Source organism: Solanum verrucosum, unplaced genomic scaffold (assembly GCF_900185275.1).
Source record: "Solanum verrucosum unplaced genomic scaffold, falcon-dt-bn FXZP01000016.1, whole genome shotgun sequence".
NCBI classification, from domain to species: domain Eukaryota; kingdom Viridiplantae; phylum Streptophyta; class Magnoliopsida; order Solanales; family Solanaceae; genus Solanum; species Solanum verrucosum.
In genome coordinates this window covers 911938-929159 of record NW_026020243.1, presented here as the reverse complement: position 1 = coordinate 929159, position 17222 = coordinate 911938, and the positions used below count along the sequence as shown (strand labels likewise).

Below are 17222 nucleotides of genomic sequence, written 5' to 3'. Positions count from 1 at the left end.
AATATTATTTTTTGTTTCTATACACAATAGATACTGAATTTCATTAAGATTATTTATCCCACCATTTACATGGGACGGATAATATCAAAATTGTGGTACAATTTTTTTCCTGTTAATAATTAATATCCTCAATCAAATACCAGATAAATTTAATCTGAAATAACATACTTAATTCCTCTACTAAATGGTTCCTGTGTAAAAATTCCAGTTCTATTACTAGTGAAAACTATTTTTTCATTTTTAACCAAAAATATCAAATTTGAATTTTGAGAATGATATCCCTTTAATAGCCAACACTTAAACTTTCAAAGGGTGATTTTTCATGATAAATTCGATTCAAAACCATATAAAAAAATGATAAAAAGAAGGAAGAAGGAAGAAAGAAAAAGAGTAAGAGAGTGAACATAAAGGGAGCTCTGAGCTCCACAAATTAACTTCCAATGGCAACAACACTCTCTTACTCCTCACTCTATCCCTTCCATTCTCTCTCTCCTTCTTCATCTTCTTCAACAATTTGTTCATCTTTATGCCCTTTTACTTGCTGTCCTTCTTTTCCAACAAAACTTGAATTCCCTGTCTTGTCAACATCATCATCATGTTTTTCCCAATTTCACCATTTTTTCCCTTTCCCCACAAATCATCATCATCATCATCCCATTTTGCTCTTTGTTGGTTTTGATTCACCCCCTGTGGATACTCAAACTTTTCTTGCTACTATCAGTGTTTTAACTGCCATTGCTCTCTCCCTCTTTCTTGGCCTCAAGGTAAAAAAAGACCAAAAAAAAATCTTACCTTTTCTTGAATTTTATCATAGGTTTCTCAAAGTTCCTTTTTTTAATTGCATTTCTCAAAGATTCTTGCTTTCAGTTATGGGTCAATTTCTTTATCTTGGGTGTCATAAAGTTCCCTTTTTTATTGCTTTATTAAGCTGTTTAAGGTTTTGTTGAATTTGAGTTTTTTTGTTATTATATTTGCAGGGAGATCCAGTTCCTTGTGATAGGTGTGCTGGGAATGGTGAGCCTTTTATCTGTTTTGGTTTTAATTACTGCTATGTGTGTATGTTTATGTGTATGTATGTGTTTGTATATATATATTCTTCATGTAGATTGATGTAATTGAGCTAAGAGAAAACTATGTGTGTAAGTTAAGTCCAACTGTTGAATTAAGAATTTGTTATGGATTCCAAGTTGTAAGACATCTCAGTCCATAAGCAATACTAGTTAAAAACTATTTCAGTACTTGAAAGGTATCATAAAATCGTGTAAGGGTCGCTATCATGGTCAAAACTAGATAAATGACGACTTATAGATATGGTAAAACTTATAGCATTGATGTAGCCATTACGATGCTGCATCAATAACTAGTAAGATGTTGTTATATTCTATGTTAGATCCTGCTTTATTCATTTATGCAGGCAATTATTTTTTGGAATTTTGATATATAACTCCAAACAAGCGGATTGGTAAATATTTTATCTTCATGAGGGAGTGGAAGGGTATGTTTCGAGTAGCTAGGCATGCCTGGCAAAGACATGTCCAGGAGGGGGTGTGAACTTTTTAATCTACGATGTATTTTGAATATCAATTTTGTTTTAGGATGTTATTATGTGTGCTTCATCAGGAGAAATGCAACAATTCTGCAGTCAAATATGCAATAGATCAGAACTATAAATAATAAAAAGTGAAGTCTGGTACTTCCTGCAGTCTTCATTTCTTCCCTAGGCTAACAGCTTCTAGAAGGTATTAAAGGAGGATTGTAAGGAGAAAGATTCTAATGACTCTGTTAGAAATCGTTGGAGAGCATACTGATGTCATATATGATAGTTTCCGGTTAGCTGCAAACCTAATGGTTTGGGATTAACCACTTTACCGGTGCACTAAGTGGATTGCTGACCCTTGCTTGTGGGCTCCGGATCTCCATTTGCCCTTTGGACCATGCTGTATGGATTGAAGCAATCCTCGAGGGCGTGGCTTGAGAAGTTCAGCAAGACCTTAGTTTAGTTTGCCTACAAAAGGTGTGCTTCTGGTCACACACCTTTTCTACGAAAGGGGGAGAAAGTGAGCCGGATCATAGTAAAGACCTCTGATTGTTGTTGTTGTTTTCTTTCTTTTTTTACTTAATGCATCCCCAAAAAAAACCACCCCTCTTTTTTCTTGAAGAAAAGGGGCAGCTAGAGGGAAGTTTTGACATCTTTCCGGTGCAGCCAATTCTGTTTTAGTTTTAACATCACAGATGAAACTAACGAAAAGGTCTTACACAAGCAAATAAGTGTAAAGTGATGTGCATATGCACTTCTCACAGATTTCATTGTGCTGTTGGTGTTCTTCCCTTTTTGTTCCTTAAGGGGACGAAAATTCAAGTCATTAACTTTGTTTTGTTGTGTAGGTGGAACGAAGTGCGTGTTTTGTAACGATGGTAAGATGAAGAAAGAAACAGGATTAGTAGACTGCAAAGTTTGCAAGGGTGCAGGTACTATTCAGCTGCAATTTATTCGCGACCAATTTTTAGTAAATCGTTAAATTTGGAATACTTATAGCATGTGTAACAGATTTAGATGAACTCTTGAATTTGGTTTTAGATCATATAAAATGACATGAAAGAACTTAAATGATCCTTTACCATCCATCAGGTTTGTAGGTACCCACGCTCTTGCTTATTATTTTCTAGAACCTCAGGAACTATGTTTCCGACTCACCCTCGGCTTTGTCCTTGGGCTTGTCTAGCAACTTAGCATGTTCAGGTTGAGACACCTCGATGATGATATAGTCAAACTAATATTTGTTCTCGAGTAGAATGCATCGAATGATCATTATATTAATTTATTTTTTTTGCAGGATTAATACTCTGCAAGAAATGTGCTGGTTCTGGATACTCAAAAAGGCTATGACATATACTACTTGTACTCTTTTCCCCTCTAGTTATTGACTTGTGTTCTGAGGCTAAATCACACATACAAGCTCACATATGAGGCTATTTCATTTTGGTTAAATATTTTGCATTTATATATTTTTCTTTAAAAAGAAGGGTTACTAGTACTTTTAATCCCTCGATTATCGGTAGATATGATTTTAGTCCCTACGATATCTGCCTAAGCACATTAAACCTTTAGTCAATTGAATTGTGTGTTTTGGATCCCTTTGCTTGTGAAAACTCACAAATTGACATAATTATTATAGTTCCATCTTAATTGCTCATGTGTTGTGTTAAGTTTGTATTGTTACTTCATATTTGACGGTAATATAGTTCTAGATATAGTTAAATACAACATATTTTGAACGTGAAGGGATCAAAAACATACATTTCAATCAATTGAGGGTTAAATATGGTGAGTTATATATCACAAGGATCAAAAGCAGAAACCAAAATGTTAGAGCTTATTACGATCTATGCATTATTATGCAAAAATTCTACTTAATAGGCAATTGAGAAGCTTTTGAACCATATATTTCAAGAGAACCCCAAAAGCTTGTCAAATATATCATTTTGATTATTTTTTTTTGATGTATTTTGTCAAATAGCATTTGTCTTCACACAAGCTTTATTAGTAATTGTTTAGCCAAAAGACTTTTTTTTTTCTTTCATCATCATTTATTCTATTCCAAACCTATTACACATGTGACAAACAAATACAAACTTTGCAATAGTAGTTGTTTTTATTTTTCTTTTTGTCTTGCTTATCATCATCAAATTGAACAAGAAAACAAAAAAAACCACCCTCTATTAACTTTTCCTTTGTAATTTTCTCCCATTTTCCTCTATTTTAACTCACACACACTCACTAAGGTACATTATCATACACTAACAATAACACACATTGAGAGTTGTGTATATGGAGGATAGTAAATATGAAGTTGAAGAATGTAGAGGTGTACTTAGGGTATATAGTGATGGAACTATACTAAGATTAACTAAGCCAAGTTTTGAAGTTCCTATACATGATGATGGTTCAATTCTTTGGAAAGATGTTGTATTTCAAGCCATGTATAATCTTCAACTCCGGCTCTACAAGCCGGCTTCTCCTATCTCCGCGGCTAAGCTCCCCGTCTTCTACTACATTCACGGGGGTGGCTTTTGCATTGGCTCTCGTGCGTGGCCTAACTGTCAGAACTATTGTTTCAAGCTAGCTTCCGAGCTCCAAGCCGTGGTTATCTCTCCTGACTATCGGCTAGCTCCTGAGAACCGGCTCCCAGCCGCTATTGAAGATGGTTACGCGGCTGTGAAATGGCTTCAGGACCAAGCCGTGTCTGACGAGCCAGACACGTGGCTTACGGATGTTGCCGACTTTAGCCGAGTTTTTATTTCGGGTGACTCGGCTGGTGGCAACATCGCACATAATTTGGCAGTTCGGCTTCAAGCCGGCTCAGCTGAGCTGGATCCAGTTCGAGTTAGGGGTTATGTTTATTTGCTTCCTTTCTTTGGAGGGACTATAAGGACAAAATTTGAAGCTGAGGGGCCTAAAGATGCTTTCTTAAACATTGAGCTCATTGACAGGTTCTCTAAATTTTCATTGTTTTTATTATGTGTTATATTTTTTTTTCATAAACAAATAACTTCAATTGCATTTGTTTAAAATTATAATTGATAGGAGAATAAAGATTGTACTAAAGTTATGACAAACTTGTGAATAATTAAAAAAATATGCAAATTATGTCATTTCGGAAAAAAATTGTGAACGATTTAATAAAATAAAAGAATGAATATTGTACTTCATCAAAACTTGTGGATAATTTAACTCAAGCAAGGTCTTACGATTTGACAAAACTTTTGAATAGTTTAACGAGATAGGAAAAATCAAGTTCTGACGTGTTCGTTATATATAAATTGTTCATGGTTTTTCCTTCTTCTAGGTACACATTGAGGCTATTTTTTTCAAAAATTGTTTTCTCATACGAGAACAAAAGTTAAAACACCGAACATGAAATGAACTTGAACCTATTTTTCCAAGGGAAGTTCGGTGCACAAAGCATCATGTATTAGCAGGATTAGGGAAAGGGTTGCAACCCTTGGTGTGATATAGACAATCTATCCTAATTCAAATACTATTGAATTTTTCCATGGCTTGAGCTCGTGAACTATAAATCATCCTAAAATAAAAGTTACATATAAAGGCTATTTTCTTAATTTGTGTGTTATTTTTGTAAATTACAGATTTTGGAGGCTATCAATACCAATTGGATCAACAACTGACCATCCACTTGTGAACCCATTTGGGCCTAACAGCCCAAATTTGGAAAAAATTAATCTTGACCCAATTCTTGTGCTTGTTGGAGGATGTGATCTTCTTAAAGATAGAGCCAAAGATTATGCAAATAAATTGAAGAATTATGGAAAAAATATTGAATATGTGGAATTTGAAGGACAACAACATGGTTTTTTCACTATTGATCCTAATTCAGAATCTTCCAAGAAGTTGATGCTCATAATCAAGAAGTTCATTCAAGACAATTCTTCTTAGAATTAAAAAATAAAAAATAAAAAAAATTGTTATTTTCATTAAAATGTAATTCTTCTCTCTTTTTGTTGGTTTGTTTTTGTTTTGTTGTAATGTGTGCATTTTGCTCTATATGTAGTAAGTTTAAATTAAGGGGTCCTTTTTATTTTATTTATGTGTGTGAAGTTTGTTCATGTATGCAAAGTCATAGTCTACATTCCTAGAGTAATTGTGAATTAAAAACTCAAATTTTCTAATAAAAAAAACTAGAAGATGAACAATATTATAGAGTGAAATAACAAGGATATCGAGGGAAATTATGGCATATGCATTTTAAGTTCATGTAAAAATGATGGAAGTTTAGAATAAAAGACTGAATTTTAGGTGTAGTTTCACACTTTCAATAATTGAACTTCAAACATAGTGTGTCAGATATTTTTGGTGACACAAATAGAAGTTAAAGCTCTTAAATTTGAGTACTAAAGACAAATTTCAAATATACATACTTTAAACATTTATGTTAAAAGTTCGTATAGGTGAAGTTTAGTTGTTAAATCATGAAATTTATATTCATTTAAAATAAATTCCCTCTTTTCTTTTGGAAGTGCCTTAACAATCTAACTTACTGAAAGGTACCCGACTTTGCCTTTTCATGGTTGAGCCTCTTTTCTTTCCTCAGAGTTGGGGTTGTTTTGTGCATCCAACAACTGAAAGAGATTGCCTATCTATCGATTGAACCAGGGGTTGGGCTCCTGTTGACAGACATAAGCTTATTAAAGGAAAGACGAAGTAAGAGATCTACCCTTCGAACTCGGAGATTGAAGAAGATTCCTGTCCCACTTCTGCTTTCCTCACTCCCCGGCTCAGAATATCCTTCTTTCGTACCCAAGAGCCTACACACCAAAATGCTCGAAGATCAAGAATCGATCTTTCTATTAAACAGACTGAAAATCTTTGAGTAGTGCAACATCTTCTTTAAAATTGACATTCAAATAGATAGAATAACAACAAATAACTTCTTGTTAGTTTGTATATTCATCGAACTTAATCTCGTGAAGTTGATTTAAAAGTGGCTAAATTAGCAAAATTTCATACATTGTGACTATAACTTGAATAGTAACATTAAAAATATACTATTTCCCTTAAAATTGGCTCCATATAACCATTCAAAATTTTCAAATTCTTCTCAAACGGTCTCTTCCTTCTTCTTCTCTGCATTTGAAATTCACCCCCTACCCCTACCCCCACCCACCCCACCACCCGAACTCTCCATATCTCTTCCTTCTTCGTCCAACAGCTAATTGAAATCTCCATTTTTGTTTTGCCCTAGAATCTCCTCAGTTCACTGAATCTGAAAACCTAATTGTCAGAAAATGCCGTTATTTTCCGAGCCTCCGAGTGTTGTTAAGTCCAGATTCGGGTCACTAGATCAATCAGCAGCAACTCCGATGGATACCGCGTCGGTGACGATGTCGTCGGTGAAGAGCACGCCTAATCTCAGACTGTTCAAATCAGCTGCTAAGGATAACAGGGTTGAGTTCTCTGAGAACAAGGATGTGGTGGAATCTAACCGGAGTTTTGAGTTCCGTGAAGATCCTTCATTTTGGAAGGATCACAATGTTCAGGTAATCACTCGTTTTTTTTTCTGTATTTTTTAAACCTCATTTCAAAAAATGATCAGTTTTAGAATCTGTGTAGTAATAAATTTGGACTCTTTAACACTAGCAGCGCTAGGATTTTCACTAAGGAGTTCATAATATGAAAGAGTAAACAGGAATAACACAAAAAGGGTTCAACATATACTATATATACATGTTGAATGAGTGACCATCTAACTATTTATGTTCTGTTGATTAAGACATTAAGAGAACATTTCTGGTAAGGTACAATTTTTTTTTTCTAAATTTTGTTTTGGGATTGAGGCTTAATTGTTGTTTCAGAAATTTGGAGGCTTTCTAAGCTTCGTTTTGATGTAGGACCTCTCATTTCATTGATATTATGAATTCAAAGTTTTATAAACCGGATGTTTAAAAAGTAAAATGTTCTCAGATATGATCCAGAAATTCACAGTCAAATAAAAGTTTATTGTATTGGTGTTTGACAAAACCAAATAAATTGAAAATTCTGTTCAGTGAGTTGCTAACCATCTCACTGGTAGAGTATATGGTAGTTTTTTGTTTTATCTTACTGAATCATAGAACTTAATTTACTCATGAAGTTGGTTTCTTCTGTTTGACTGATTTTGTGCAGGTTATTATAAGAATACGCCCCTTGAGTAACTCTGAGATATCTTTACAAGGACATGGTAACTGTGTAAGACAAGAAAGCTCTCAGACAATGACTTGGATAGGGCACCCAGAATCACGTTTTACATTTGATATGGTTGCTGATGAGAATGTCACTCAGGTTTGCTTTTCTCGGCTATTGTCTTTCATTTTTCATGTATCTTTGGTGTGGTCTGTTTTCATTTCATTATATTAACAGGAGATGCTCTTTAAAGCTGCTGGAGTACCAATGGTGGAAAATTGCATGGAAGGCTACAATAGTTGTGTGTTTGCCTATGGCCAAGTATGTTGCTCAGTTACATGGCTTAAGATCTCAGATATCTGCTTTCAGCAGTACTGTCCAATTTTCATGTCGGAAATGTTAAAAAGATTTGAACTTTATACTGGTTTTATATTTAGAAACTCTATGTCTCTCTTTGTAGACTGGAAGTGGAAAAACACACACCATGCTTGGAGATATTGAAGGAGGCACCCGAAGACATAGTGTAAATTGTGGGATGACACCTAGGGTGTTTGAGTACTTGTTTTCAAGAATTCAAAAGGTACGGATATTGCATTTGTAATAAATGATTATTATTTTTTATTTTATCAAATTTTAATATACTACCTCACATTGTGGACCAGAATCACAGATGACTTAGTTTGAATAAGCAGGTTTGTTTTGATATAATATTGAGAGGAAACCGTGATCTTATCTGAATGAATCAAATTATTGCCTATGTTATTTTCATATGGAAAATATTTAAATTTGTTATTGATCCACTTCAATGTCACAGTGTTGGGTATAAGTATTAGCTATATGGGTATGTGTGAAACAAATATAAGTCCAACTTCTAGATGTTTGTTTCTTTGTTTTCTCTTCCTTTTTTTTTTTTTTTTGTAATTAAGTCCCTATATATATGTTGGTTTGTATAATATAGATCTGTAGATGTACTTTAGATTACTTCTTGCCTTCAATTTTAATGTAATATTTTCTTTATTGGAATAAAAGAGTGATCAAACTTTAACTTTTAAGGCTGACCTTATGTTTCAATTTCAAGTTTGATGATTTCTTTCTTTTGGTCACAGGAAAGAGAGGCACGCAGGGAGGAAAATATAAAGTTCACTTGTAGATGCTCTTTCTTAGAAATATATAACGAACAGATTCTCGACCTTTTGGATCCTTCCTCGGTAAACTTGCAGGTGAATGCTAACATTTTGTCTAATTTGTTAATGAATTGAAGTCTTGTCCAAATAAACATGGATTTTGTTTCTGCCTCTGGGAGTTATATATTGTGTTCTATTGTTCATCATACTTCTTCCGGATATTGTGCATCATTTTTAACAAGGTGAATTAGTGTCCTATCTTTAGTTGAGGACCTTGGAATTAGTGAGCACAAGGACCCTGGAATTAGTGAGCACAAGGATCAGTCCAAATTGCTCACTATCCTGTTCCGGTAAGGTCCAACTAGGTACTCCACAGTGATGCATAGGTCAAATGAGGGACTAATGTGTGCTTAAGGAATGTGTTCTGACTTGGAACATCGAACTAGTATAATATTTATATTTGTCATTTCCAAATGCAGCCAACATATTGATTGAACTAAAGAAAATGTGTGCAAATTGCTTTATCAAAAATGAGTAATTGCAAAGTGCATAACTCAGATGGAAGAAGACAACTGAAGATTTTGCTTGTACTCTTACAGATAAGAGAAGATACTAAAAAGGGGATTCATGTAGAAGATCTCAAAGAAGTAGAAGTTACGAGTGCTCGAGATGTGATGCAACAACTTCTTCAGGTATATTCTCACCCTTGAGAATCAATTATCATTATTGCTTGTGAAACTCTCTAGTGTTAACTCCACTTAAGAATAAAGACTGAGGAAAAGAAGCTGTTGATAGTTCTTGAGGTGATTATACAAGTCCATATGCACATGCTAAGCATGACATTTGCTGAAGATTTGGAGATCTAAATATGTGTTCCTCAGAACTGATAAAGAATACCTATAATTAATAGTCAGTTTTAATAAAGTTCATGTTGTTACTTCCACTAATCATTATGTTTCCTAAGCATGCACATATTTGACATGAAGAGAGAGAGAGTTGGCAGGTTGTATCTTTTGTTTGTTATACTAGCAAGTGGAATTGTTGGAGATGAAAATGTTAAAGGGGTGTCCTCAAGATCATTGTTCCAGATCCAACCCATCTTTTTGGTGGATTTCCAAACCAAATAGTGATGAGAGGTTCTTATTGTTCCCTGGGATTCTATGAAAAAGATCATATCTGGTTTTGACCTTGTTTTCTTAATCTCTTACTATGACTTAAGGTTAGTTTACTTATTCCTTTGGAAGTACGTCTAGGACACTGATAATAGAACTAATCGGGTATGAGGGATATTCTTGAATGCTACAACTCAAATTGTGCAGCATTTTCTTCTTCTTTCTTCCTTATCTTTTCCTTTAATTTATCGATGGTTAAATAAATATATTAATGATGAGGTAAAAATAGTGCATACAGAGCGCTCTAGTTTGGAGCCTTGTAATTTTTGGATCAAAGCATTCAACACTAACTACCTTGTAACCAGAATTGCATATAAATGTAGCCAAACTTGACCCAAGTTATTGCAGTGTTTACCAGATTGTCTTTTGATACCACCATTAATATGCCACAACCTTATACTAACCCGGCAGTTATTAATTTTAAATGGAAGATCATAAAGAAAATGAGAGCAACTTAAAATAATTGCTCACAAAATTAAATGCACAAATTTCTTGTTACTTGTGGTTATGATGATCATAATGTTCTTGGCATAACAGGGTGCTGCAAACAGAAAGGTAGCTGCCACCAACATGAATCGTGCTAGTAGCCGTTCACACAGTGTATTTACATGTGTGATAGAGAGCAAAGTAAGTTCTATATCTTAACTTCGGCCATCAGATTTAGTCTTTTCGTACCTTATCCCCTCCACACCGGTACATAAATTGACACATAACCTGTTTGCAGTGGGAATCTCAAGGAGTAACTCACCACAGATTTGCTCGTTTTAACCTTGTTGATTTGGCAGGATCTGAAAGGTAAAGGAGAATAATTATGCGAATATGGGAAGATATCTTATGCTGAATTTTTCTTTTAACTGCAATTGTGAAATCACAGGCAGAAAAGCTCAGGAGCTGAAGGTGAACGTTTGAAGGAAGCTACTAACATCAACAAATCTCTTTCAACATTGGGGTAGTTATTATGTCTCGTCCTTATTCCTTTATAGTTCTTCTGTTCTAGTCTTGTCTTTCTAGTGCAATACTCATCTGATTCTTTATGTGCAGATTAGTGATCATGAACCTGGTTAGCATATCTAATGGGAAGTCACACCATGTTCCCTACAGAGATTCAAAGCTCACATTTCTACTCCAGGTGAATATAGGTGTATCTTTGCTTTCAAAGGAGAATCAATTGTTTTCTCTGTGAGTTAATCTGAAAGCATCCAGAATCTCTTGTGAAACGCGCTAGTTATAGTCACATTTTGAATGTGTTTTGTAATGAGGAGCTCTAATATAGTCTTCTTACTGCTATGCACTCAGATATTTAATTTTCTGGTTTTGACCTGTTGCTCTGCACTGATTATTAATAGCAGCATTATGAAGATGGTCTTTGGATTTGACATTATATTTCTTCCTTCTTTCAGGATTCGTTGGGAGGGAATGCAAAAACATGTATAATTGCAAATATTAGTCCTTCCAGCTGGTATGCAATTTTTACTGGTCACCACTAGGATTTCAATTTAATGGCCTTAAGATCGAACCCCTTACAAGTGCTGTCATTTTGAAGCAAGTGATTCTGTATTGTATTAACACTTGATTGGACTCTTGCAGTTGTTCATTGGAGACTCTAAGCACATTGAAGTTTGCTCAACGTGCCAAATTCATCAAAAATCATGTATGCTACTCTTGGACACTAGTGGCTTTCTTATGGTCGTTCAACTAGCAAATCACGTGATCATCTACTAACCTCCTCAACCTGCTTTCAAAGTCCTTTTTCTGTGAAATTAACCAAGAGAGTATCACCTTTTCAATTGGGTATTTAAATAATCAGGCAACTATTAGCAATAAATCTGGATATGCCACTTTATCTGATGTGTAAATTATGCGTTTATTTTCTCATTTCTCTGTGCATAGAAGTTTTCAAAAATCTTATTTTTGTACAATATTTATAAAGAGATGTGCTTTCAGTTCTTACTTTCCTATATTCTAATAAAAGGTTGAACAGTTTTCCTTATGCCCTGATGATCATTTACTTTCCCAGGCTTTTGTAAATGAAGATGCTTCTGGAGACGTTCTTGCAATGAGGATACAGATTCAAAATCTGAAGGTATTCTTTTGCTTGAGATCCAGCCCTATCTTCTATGTGTATTATTTTCTGTTGCTTCATTTTCTTTGTATCTTCCTATTTTGCTGTCATATTTTCCTGCTACCATGCTTCAAATTCTTTTCTTGTCTGTTGAACCGAGGGTTTATCGGAAACGAACTCTCTAACCCACAAAGGTAGTTACACTCCACATCGGCCAGGAATGACGGAAAAAAACCCTGCAAAAAGAAAGAGAACATATTAGCAAAAGAATTTTATACCTCTGTATTTTTGTACAAATCCTGAGAGAAGTTTGATGGACAAATGACAAACAGGGAGAAGTAAATTGATTGAAAAATTACAGCAAGTGACAAAAAACACATCCTTTGAAATGTGCTCATGTGTGACATGCTAGTTGTTTATGCCACTGTGAAGGGTTTTAGTGATACAATGAGATTTACATCACATAGGCAGAACCCTTGAAAAGTTCGCATTTATTGCTCCCATTCCCTGCTTCAAAATTCAGATTTTAGTTTCTTATGCTGGGGAAAATTTGGAAAAGTGTTTTCTGTTACGTGTGATCTTAATATCTGTAATTCTAAATGTTAGATGCACCTAATTACTTTTCTTTACCTCTCAGAAAGAAGTAGCTCGTCTTCGGAGTGTGGTCGATGGAGGAGTTGAAAACCATGAAAATGATGCTTGGACAGTTGCTTTTCCAGGATCGCCTACATCTGTTAAATGGGAAGGGCTTCATGGATTTTCTAGTCCATTTACAGCAGATAAACGGGTGTCAAAGGTAGGTTTATCTTAAGTTGGCTATGAGGAGAAACATCTGTTCCATGATTGGATCTGATAGTAAAGTTTCTTGTAATTTCAGAAGAAAGACTACGAAGTTGCTCTTGTTGGGGCTTTTAGGAGGGAAAAGGATAAAGACATTGCATTACAAGCATTAACTGCTGAAAATCAGGCAGCAATGCAACTGGTATGTTTTATGGAAGTTTTCACTTCAGTTACTCGACTTGGCATTTTTATATATGCATAGGTGTCAGTAAGTCTTACGAATGAGGCCAGAGGGTTCCAGTAAACTTAATCTAGAATTCTGCAACCATAAACACTAATAGGAGTTGACTGACAAATCTGTCCTGCCCGGTAAGTCTTGCAATTAGGTCATAGGGTTCCAGTAAACATAACTCAGAACTCTGGAAACCATAAACACAAATAGGAGTTGATCGACAAATCTGTCCTACCCCAGTGTTTAGGGATGTTCCAAGTGAAATTGGTTTTCTGGATTTCCTTTCTTGCACCCAATCAAGCTGTGAAGATCTTCCGATGTCAATGTTACTCTCTGTGCTAAATTGATTAGGATGTAGACCTTCAAAAGTAGACACTACATGATCTGAATTTTACATATAAACCAATTTGCAATGTTGTGTCTAATCCAGACCAAACAAAGGGAAGATGAGATACAAGGTTTAAAGATGAGATTAAGGTTTCGAGAAGCTGCTATAAAAAGGCTCGAATCAGTTGCTTCAGGAAAGATATCTGCTGAGATTCATTTGCTAAAGGAGAAAGAGGAGCAGTTGAAGGAGATAGAGGTCCTACGGAATCAGGTTGATCGTAACCAAGAAGTTACAAGATTTGCTATGGAGAATCTACGGCTAAAAGAAGAGATCAGAAGGCATGTTATTTGAGTTATCTTTTAGTTATCGTAGAATGCACATTTTCCTTTCTTTGTCTGAATCTTGGAGATAAATCTAGTCACTGAGAAGCAAAATGTTTCTAGTTATATTAGGCAGGTCCATGTCTTGCTACTTCACTAGTTTGATAATTCTTATTTGTTGGTAATGTAGATTGAAGTCATTTTATGAGGAAGGTGAGCGAGAAAGAATGAATGAACAGATCATGATGCTACAAAATAAGGTTAGAGTTGACTTCTTCCTCTTCCTTGCTGTCTTGATTTTTCTTTCTACTCTCTAGAGATTTCAATCAAGCAATCTGCGTTTGCAAATCTGAGAATAGGCATGATTTCCTGAGTCTTTTTATTCTCTTTTTGTGTTATTCATAACTGATCCCTTAGTCATACATGATACAATTATTTCCGAAAAAAGCGCACTGCAGAGTGTTGTTTAATCAATAACTCTGGTCAGTAAAGTAAAATTTCTATCTTTTACTTCTTGATTCTGCTTCAGAGAATGCATTTCAAAGTCCTTAGCAATTTCTTTTCTTCTTGATCAGCATGTCTGGGATCTCTGTCAAATACGAAAGTTGTTAGCAATGTTTTGCCTAATGGTTCTCTTTGATATGCAGCTTCTAGAAGCACTTGATTGGAAACTTATGCATGAATCAGATCCTGCACCGGTTCAGGTTGTCCTAAAAACTCCATTAGGATTTTAATGCAGGAACTCATTTTTATTGTTCCAGAAGGAGCTTGTCATTTGTTGAACTGTAGTTTATTGTCTATTTGTGTTGTAGAAGGGAATTTCAGAGCTTGGTATGCATATTGAGAATGACCTGAATCTACTAACGTCATCTCAGGTTTGACAATCTTAGAGTAGTTATTGTAACATTTACATCTGCTCAATTACACTCGTCTATCTAATTGAAACTGTGATTTGTATTTTTTTTTTGTTCGAAAATGCATCAAATTTGAGAAAAGTGGGGTATCTTTTTAATCTTATTTTTGAATTTATTTCTTCATGTTTCTACTTGCAACTGAATCAAAGTTTTGGATCTGATGTTGGAGATCCTTCTGCTTTTTTTCAACCATACTGAAATATTTGCTTTTCTTTATAATTTCTGCCACACCTAGGCTTCACCTTGGCGTACATCAATAAATGAGGAAAATGAGTTCCTCCGAGTTCAGGTAATATATCTTTTCACCTGACAACGAGCTTAAAATAGTACAAACGAGTTTAGTGGTTATTTCATAGGTTATTCACTATATAACTGCTAACAAGACATTTTTTATCTTTCAGGCAATTCAAAACCAATCAGAGCTGGATGCACTCCATAGACAACTTGGTTTTTGTGTTGATGAGAAAGACAAATTGGAAAGGTTAGTGTTTCTTATCTTCCTCTGTCATCTCTTTGTTCTACCTGCTTTAGTATCTCACGGTCGTTGTTGGTGGACCCCCTTCAAAATACATAAGCTGCCTTCATAAACCTATTGATATTGAGAATTCAAATCTCCTATCTGCTCGACATCCAAGCTAAGGATTAAACCTGTTACACTTAATCTGGTTTCTTCTGGGTCCAACAATATTGTTCAAGTATTTAGGAATTAATTTGGATCTTGAATCTCTTTGCACTGTCCATACAGGCAATTAAATGACTTGGAAAAAGAGCTAGAATTTGAGAGATCATCTAAAGCAGTTCTGATGGAAGAATCGAAGAAGGGTCAAATTGAGCCGTCTTTGGTTGCAAATGATCAGGCGCCTACTATTGCTGTCAGTGATCAGACGGAGCTAACAACTATTGTTGATGCTATAGCAGCAGCCAGCCAAAGAGAAGCAGAAGCTCATGAAACTGCAATTTCCTTGTCTAAGGAAAATGATGAATTGAGGATGAAGCTCAAAGTCCTAATTGAGGACAATAACAAACTGATAGAACTGTACGAGCAAGCAGTAGCAGAAAAGAACAATGGGACTGATAGAGGTCAGAACCCCCAACAAGAAAATATTGAAGATGACAGCCAACAGTTTTTTGAACATGCTTTACAGAATCATGATTTAGATGACATTGTTTTGTCAGGGGAGACAGTAACTTTACAGAGAAGCAATATTGCTGCTGACTCAGATGAACTACCTAGCTACAATACTACAGAAATGACAGAGAATAAACCATCAGAACGAGGTGAAGAACATACTTCTGAAATATTGGGCAAAAGTGATTACATGATGGTGGAAACCATTTATCCTGAATCAACTGCAGAAGCTGTACTTCATGAACTTCCTGAGGATCTGAAGCAGGATGTTGAAATGGAAGATAAGTCATCAGATGTCATGCATAATCCTGTATCAGAGGACCTAAGTTTGTTGAGAGTGAAGCTTGAAGGAGCGCAGGAAAAGCTTCTAAAATCTGCCAACACCATAAGTATGTTTGGTTCATTAGAGAGGGCAATTGTCGAGGTTGATGAGCTTGCAGAAGAAATTGAAGGACTCGAAAAGAGCATTGAAGTGAAAAAACAGGGATACACATCCTTCAAGCTTCAGTCTTCACAAATGCTTGGAAAGAAAATTTTGCTTGATAATAAGCTATCAGCACTAAGATACTCACTTTCAAGCTTTTCTTCATCAGTTGGTTACTTCGAACAACGGGAAGCTCAAACAAGAGCAAGATTGAATGCTTCATCTACTTGTCTCAACCAAAAGAAAGCAAAATTGGCTCATCTTCAAGCATCTAAGGTTGAACTCCTGGAAGCACAGATGCAGGCTAAACAGTCAGAGTCAGAATTAAGAAACATCCTAGCAGAATCAAAATCAAAATTGGAAGACGAGAATCAAAGGCTGGAAAGTGACAGAGTTCTCTTTGCCATAGATAACATTGAGAAACCCGATATCCAATTGCCAGAAAGGAGTTGGCAGTTGAGTGGCAAAGCTACTGAATTACTCAAGTCTGAGGAAGAAAAAACAAAGATACAGAATCAAATGAAGCAGATTAGGGAAAATTTGGGGATAAAGAAGAAGGAAATCGAAGACTTGAACGAAAAAAGGCTGAATTCAGAGAAAGATATTGAGGCCACTGAAAAGGAGATAGAGAATATTTCGCAGTCTGTAAAGGAAATGGGCAACAAGCTTCAAAGGGTCATTGGGGAGAAGGAGATGATCTTTGAAATGAAAGAGAACGGGAAGCAAGAGTTTGAGAACATGATTCTTGAGTACCACGAGAGTATGTTTGCAGCATCGTTGAAGGAGGAAGAGTTAAAGATTTTGGACGAAGAACTGCAGTTGGAGATGAGTAAAATAGAAGATTTGCAAAGAGAAAAGGCTCTTGCTTCAAGTAGAAAAACTCAGTTGCTGAATGCATTATCGTGCCAATCGTGCTCTCTCTCTGACAAGGTAGAGGAGGATCTACATGACATACGAAGGTCAGTACTAGAGCTGAACTCGTTGCTTGGAAATTGATAGTTTGACTGACAGTTAATTGCCTGTTTAACTGTCAACTATAAAACATCTCTAAAAAAATCA

General features: G+C 35.4%; 3 protein-coding genes across 4 annotated transcripts; all 3 read left to right on the top strand.

Moving 5' to 3' along the window:
- Positions 1-401: 401 nt before the first annotated feature.
- LOC125832923 (protein SPA, chloroplastic) lies at positions 402-2990 on the top strand. The gene is made up of 4 exons (XM_049512103.1): positions 402-764; positions 978-1014; positions 2386-2469; positions 2835-2990. The coding sequence occupies exons 1-4, from the start codon at positions 441-443 to the stop codon at positions 2885-2887; spliced, it is 498 nt and encodes a 165-aa protein (XP_049368060.1). The 5' UTR covers positions 402-440; the 3' UTR covers positions 2888-2990.
- An 808-nt stretch (positions 2991-3798) lies between these two features.
- On the top strand, positions 3799-5455 carry LOC125832922 (probable carboxylesterase 15). Its single transcript, XM_049512102.1, has 2 exons — positions 3799-4491; positions 5149-5455. The coding sequence occupies exons 1-2, from the start codon at positions 3830-3832 to the stop codon at positions 5453-5455; spliced, it is 969 nt and encodes a 322-aa protein (XP_049368059.1). The 5' UTR covers positions 3799-3829.
- A 1245-nt stretch (positions 5456-6700) lies between these two features.
- LOC125832921 (kinesin-like protein KIN-12E) lies at positions 6701-17210 on the top strand. Of its 2 annotated transcripts, XM_049512101.1 has the most exons (23): positions 6701-7056; positions 7682-7837; positions 7916-7999; positions 8139-8258; positions 8785-8898; positions 9402-9494; positions 10512-10601; positions 10699-10769; positions 10849-10923; positions 11016-11103; positions 11375-11433; positions 11562-11625; positions 11992-12057; positions 12674-12832; positions 12914-13018; positions 13479-13714; positions 13887-13956; positions 14344-14400; positions 14509-14571; positions 14846-14899; positions 15012-15091; positions 15356-15690; positions 15787-17210. In XM_049512101.1, exons 1-23 carry the CDS (start codon positions 6805-6807, stop codon positions 17157-17159), a joined length of 3864 nt encoding a protein of 1287 aa, XP_049368058.1. In that variant the 5' UTR covers positions 6701-6804; the 3' UTR covers positions 17160-17210. The 2 variants fall into 2 exon arrangements, with proteins under 2 accessions (XP_049368058.1, XP_049368057.1); XM_049512100.1 differs by having other exon boundaries at positions 15356-17210.
- Positions 17211-17222: the final 12 nt, after the last annotated feature.

Bases quoted from the DNA above. Each gene is read 5' to 3' on its own strand.
- LOC125832921 (XM_049512100.1), top strand. From the start codon at position 6,805: ATGCCGTTATTTTCCGAGCCTCCGAGTGTTGTTAAGTCCAGATTCGGG. The intron at 9,495-10,511 runs GTATATTCTCAC...TTGGCATAACAG, and splicing joins TGATGCAACAACTTCTTCAG to GGTGCTGCAAACAGAAAGGT. The intron at 10,924-11,015 runs GTAGTTATTATG...CTTTATGTGCAG, and splicing joins AAATCTCTTTCAACATTGGG to ATTAGTGATCATGAACCTGG.
- LOC125832923 (XM_049512103.1), top strand. From the start codon at position 441: ATGGCAACAACACTCTCTTACTCCTCACTCTATCCCTTCCATTCTCTC. The intron at 1,015-2,385 runs GTGAGCCTTTTA...TTTGTTGTGTAG, and splicing joins TGATAGGTGTGCTGGGAATG to GTGGAACGAAGTGCGTGTTT. The intron at 2,470-2,834 runs GTACTATTCAGC...TTTTTTTTGCAG, and splicing joins CAAAGTTTGCAAGGGTGCAG to GATTAATACTCTGCAAGAAA.
- LOC125832922 (XM_049512102.1), top strand. From the start codon at position 3,830: ATGGAGGATAGTAAATATGAAGTTGAAGAATGTAGAGGTGTACTTAGG. The intron at 4,492-5,148 runs GTTCTCTAAATT...TGTAAATTACAG, and splicing joins AACATTGAGCTCATTGACAG to ATTTTGGAGGCTATCAATAC.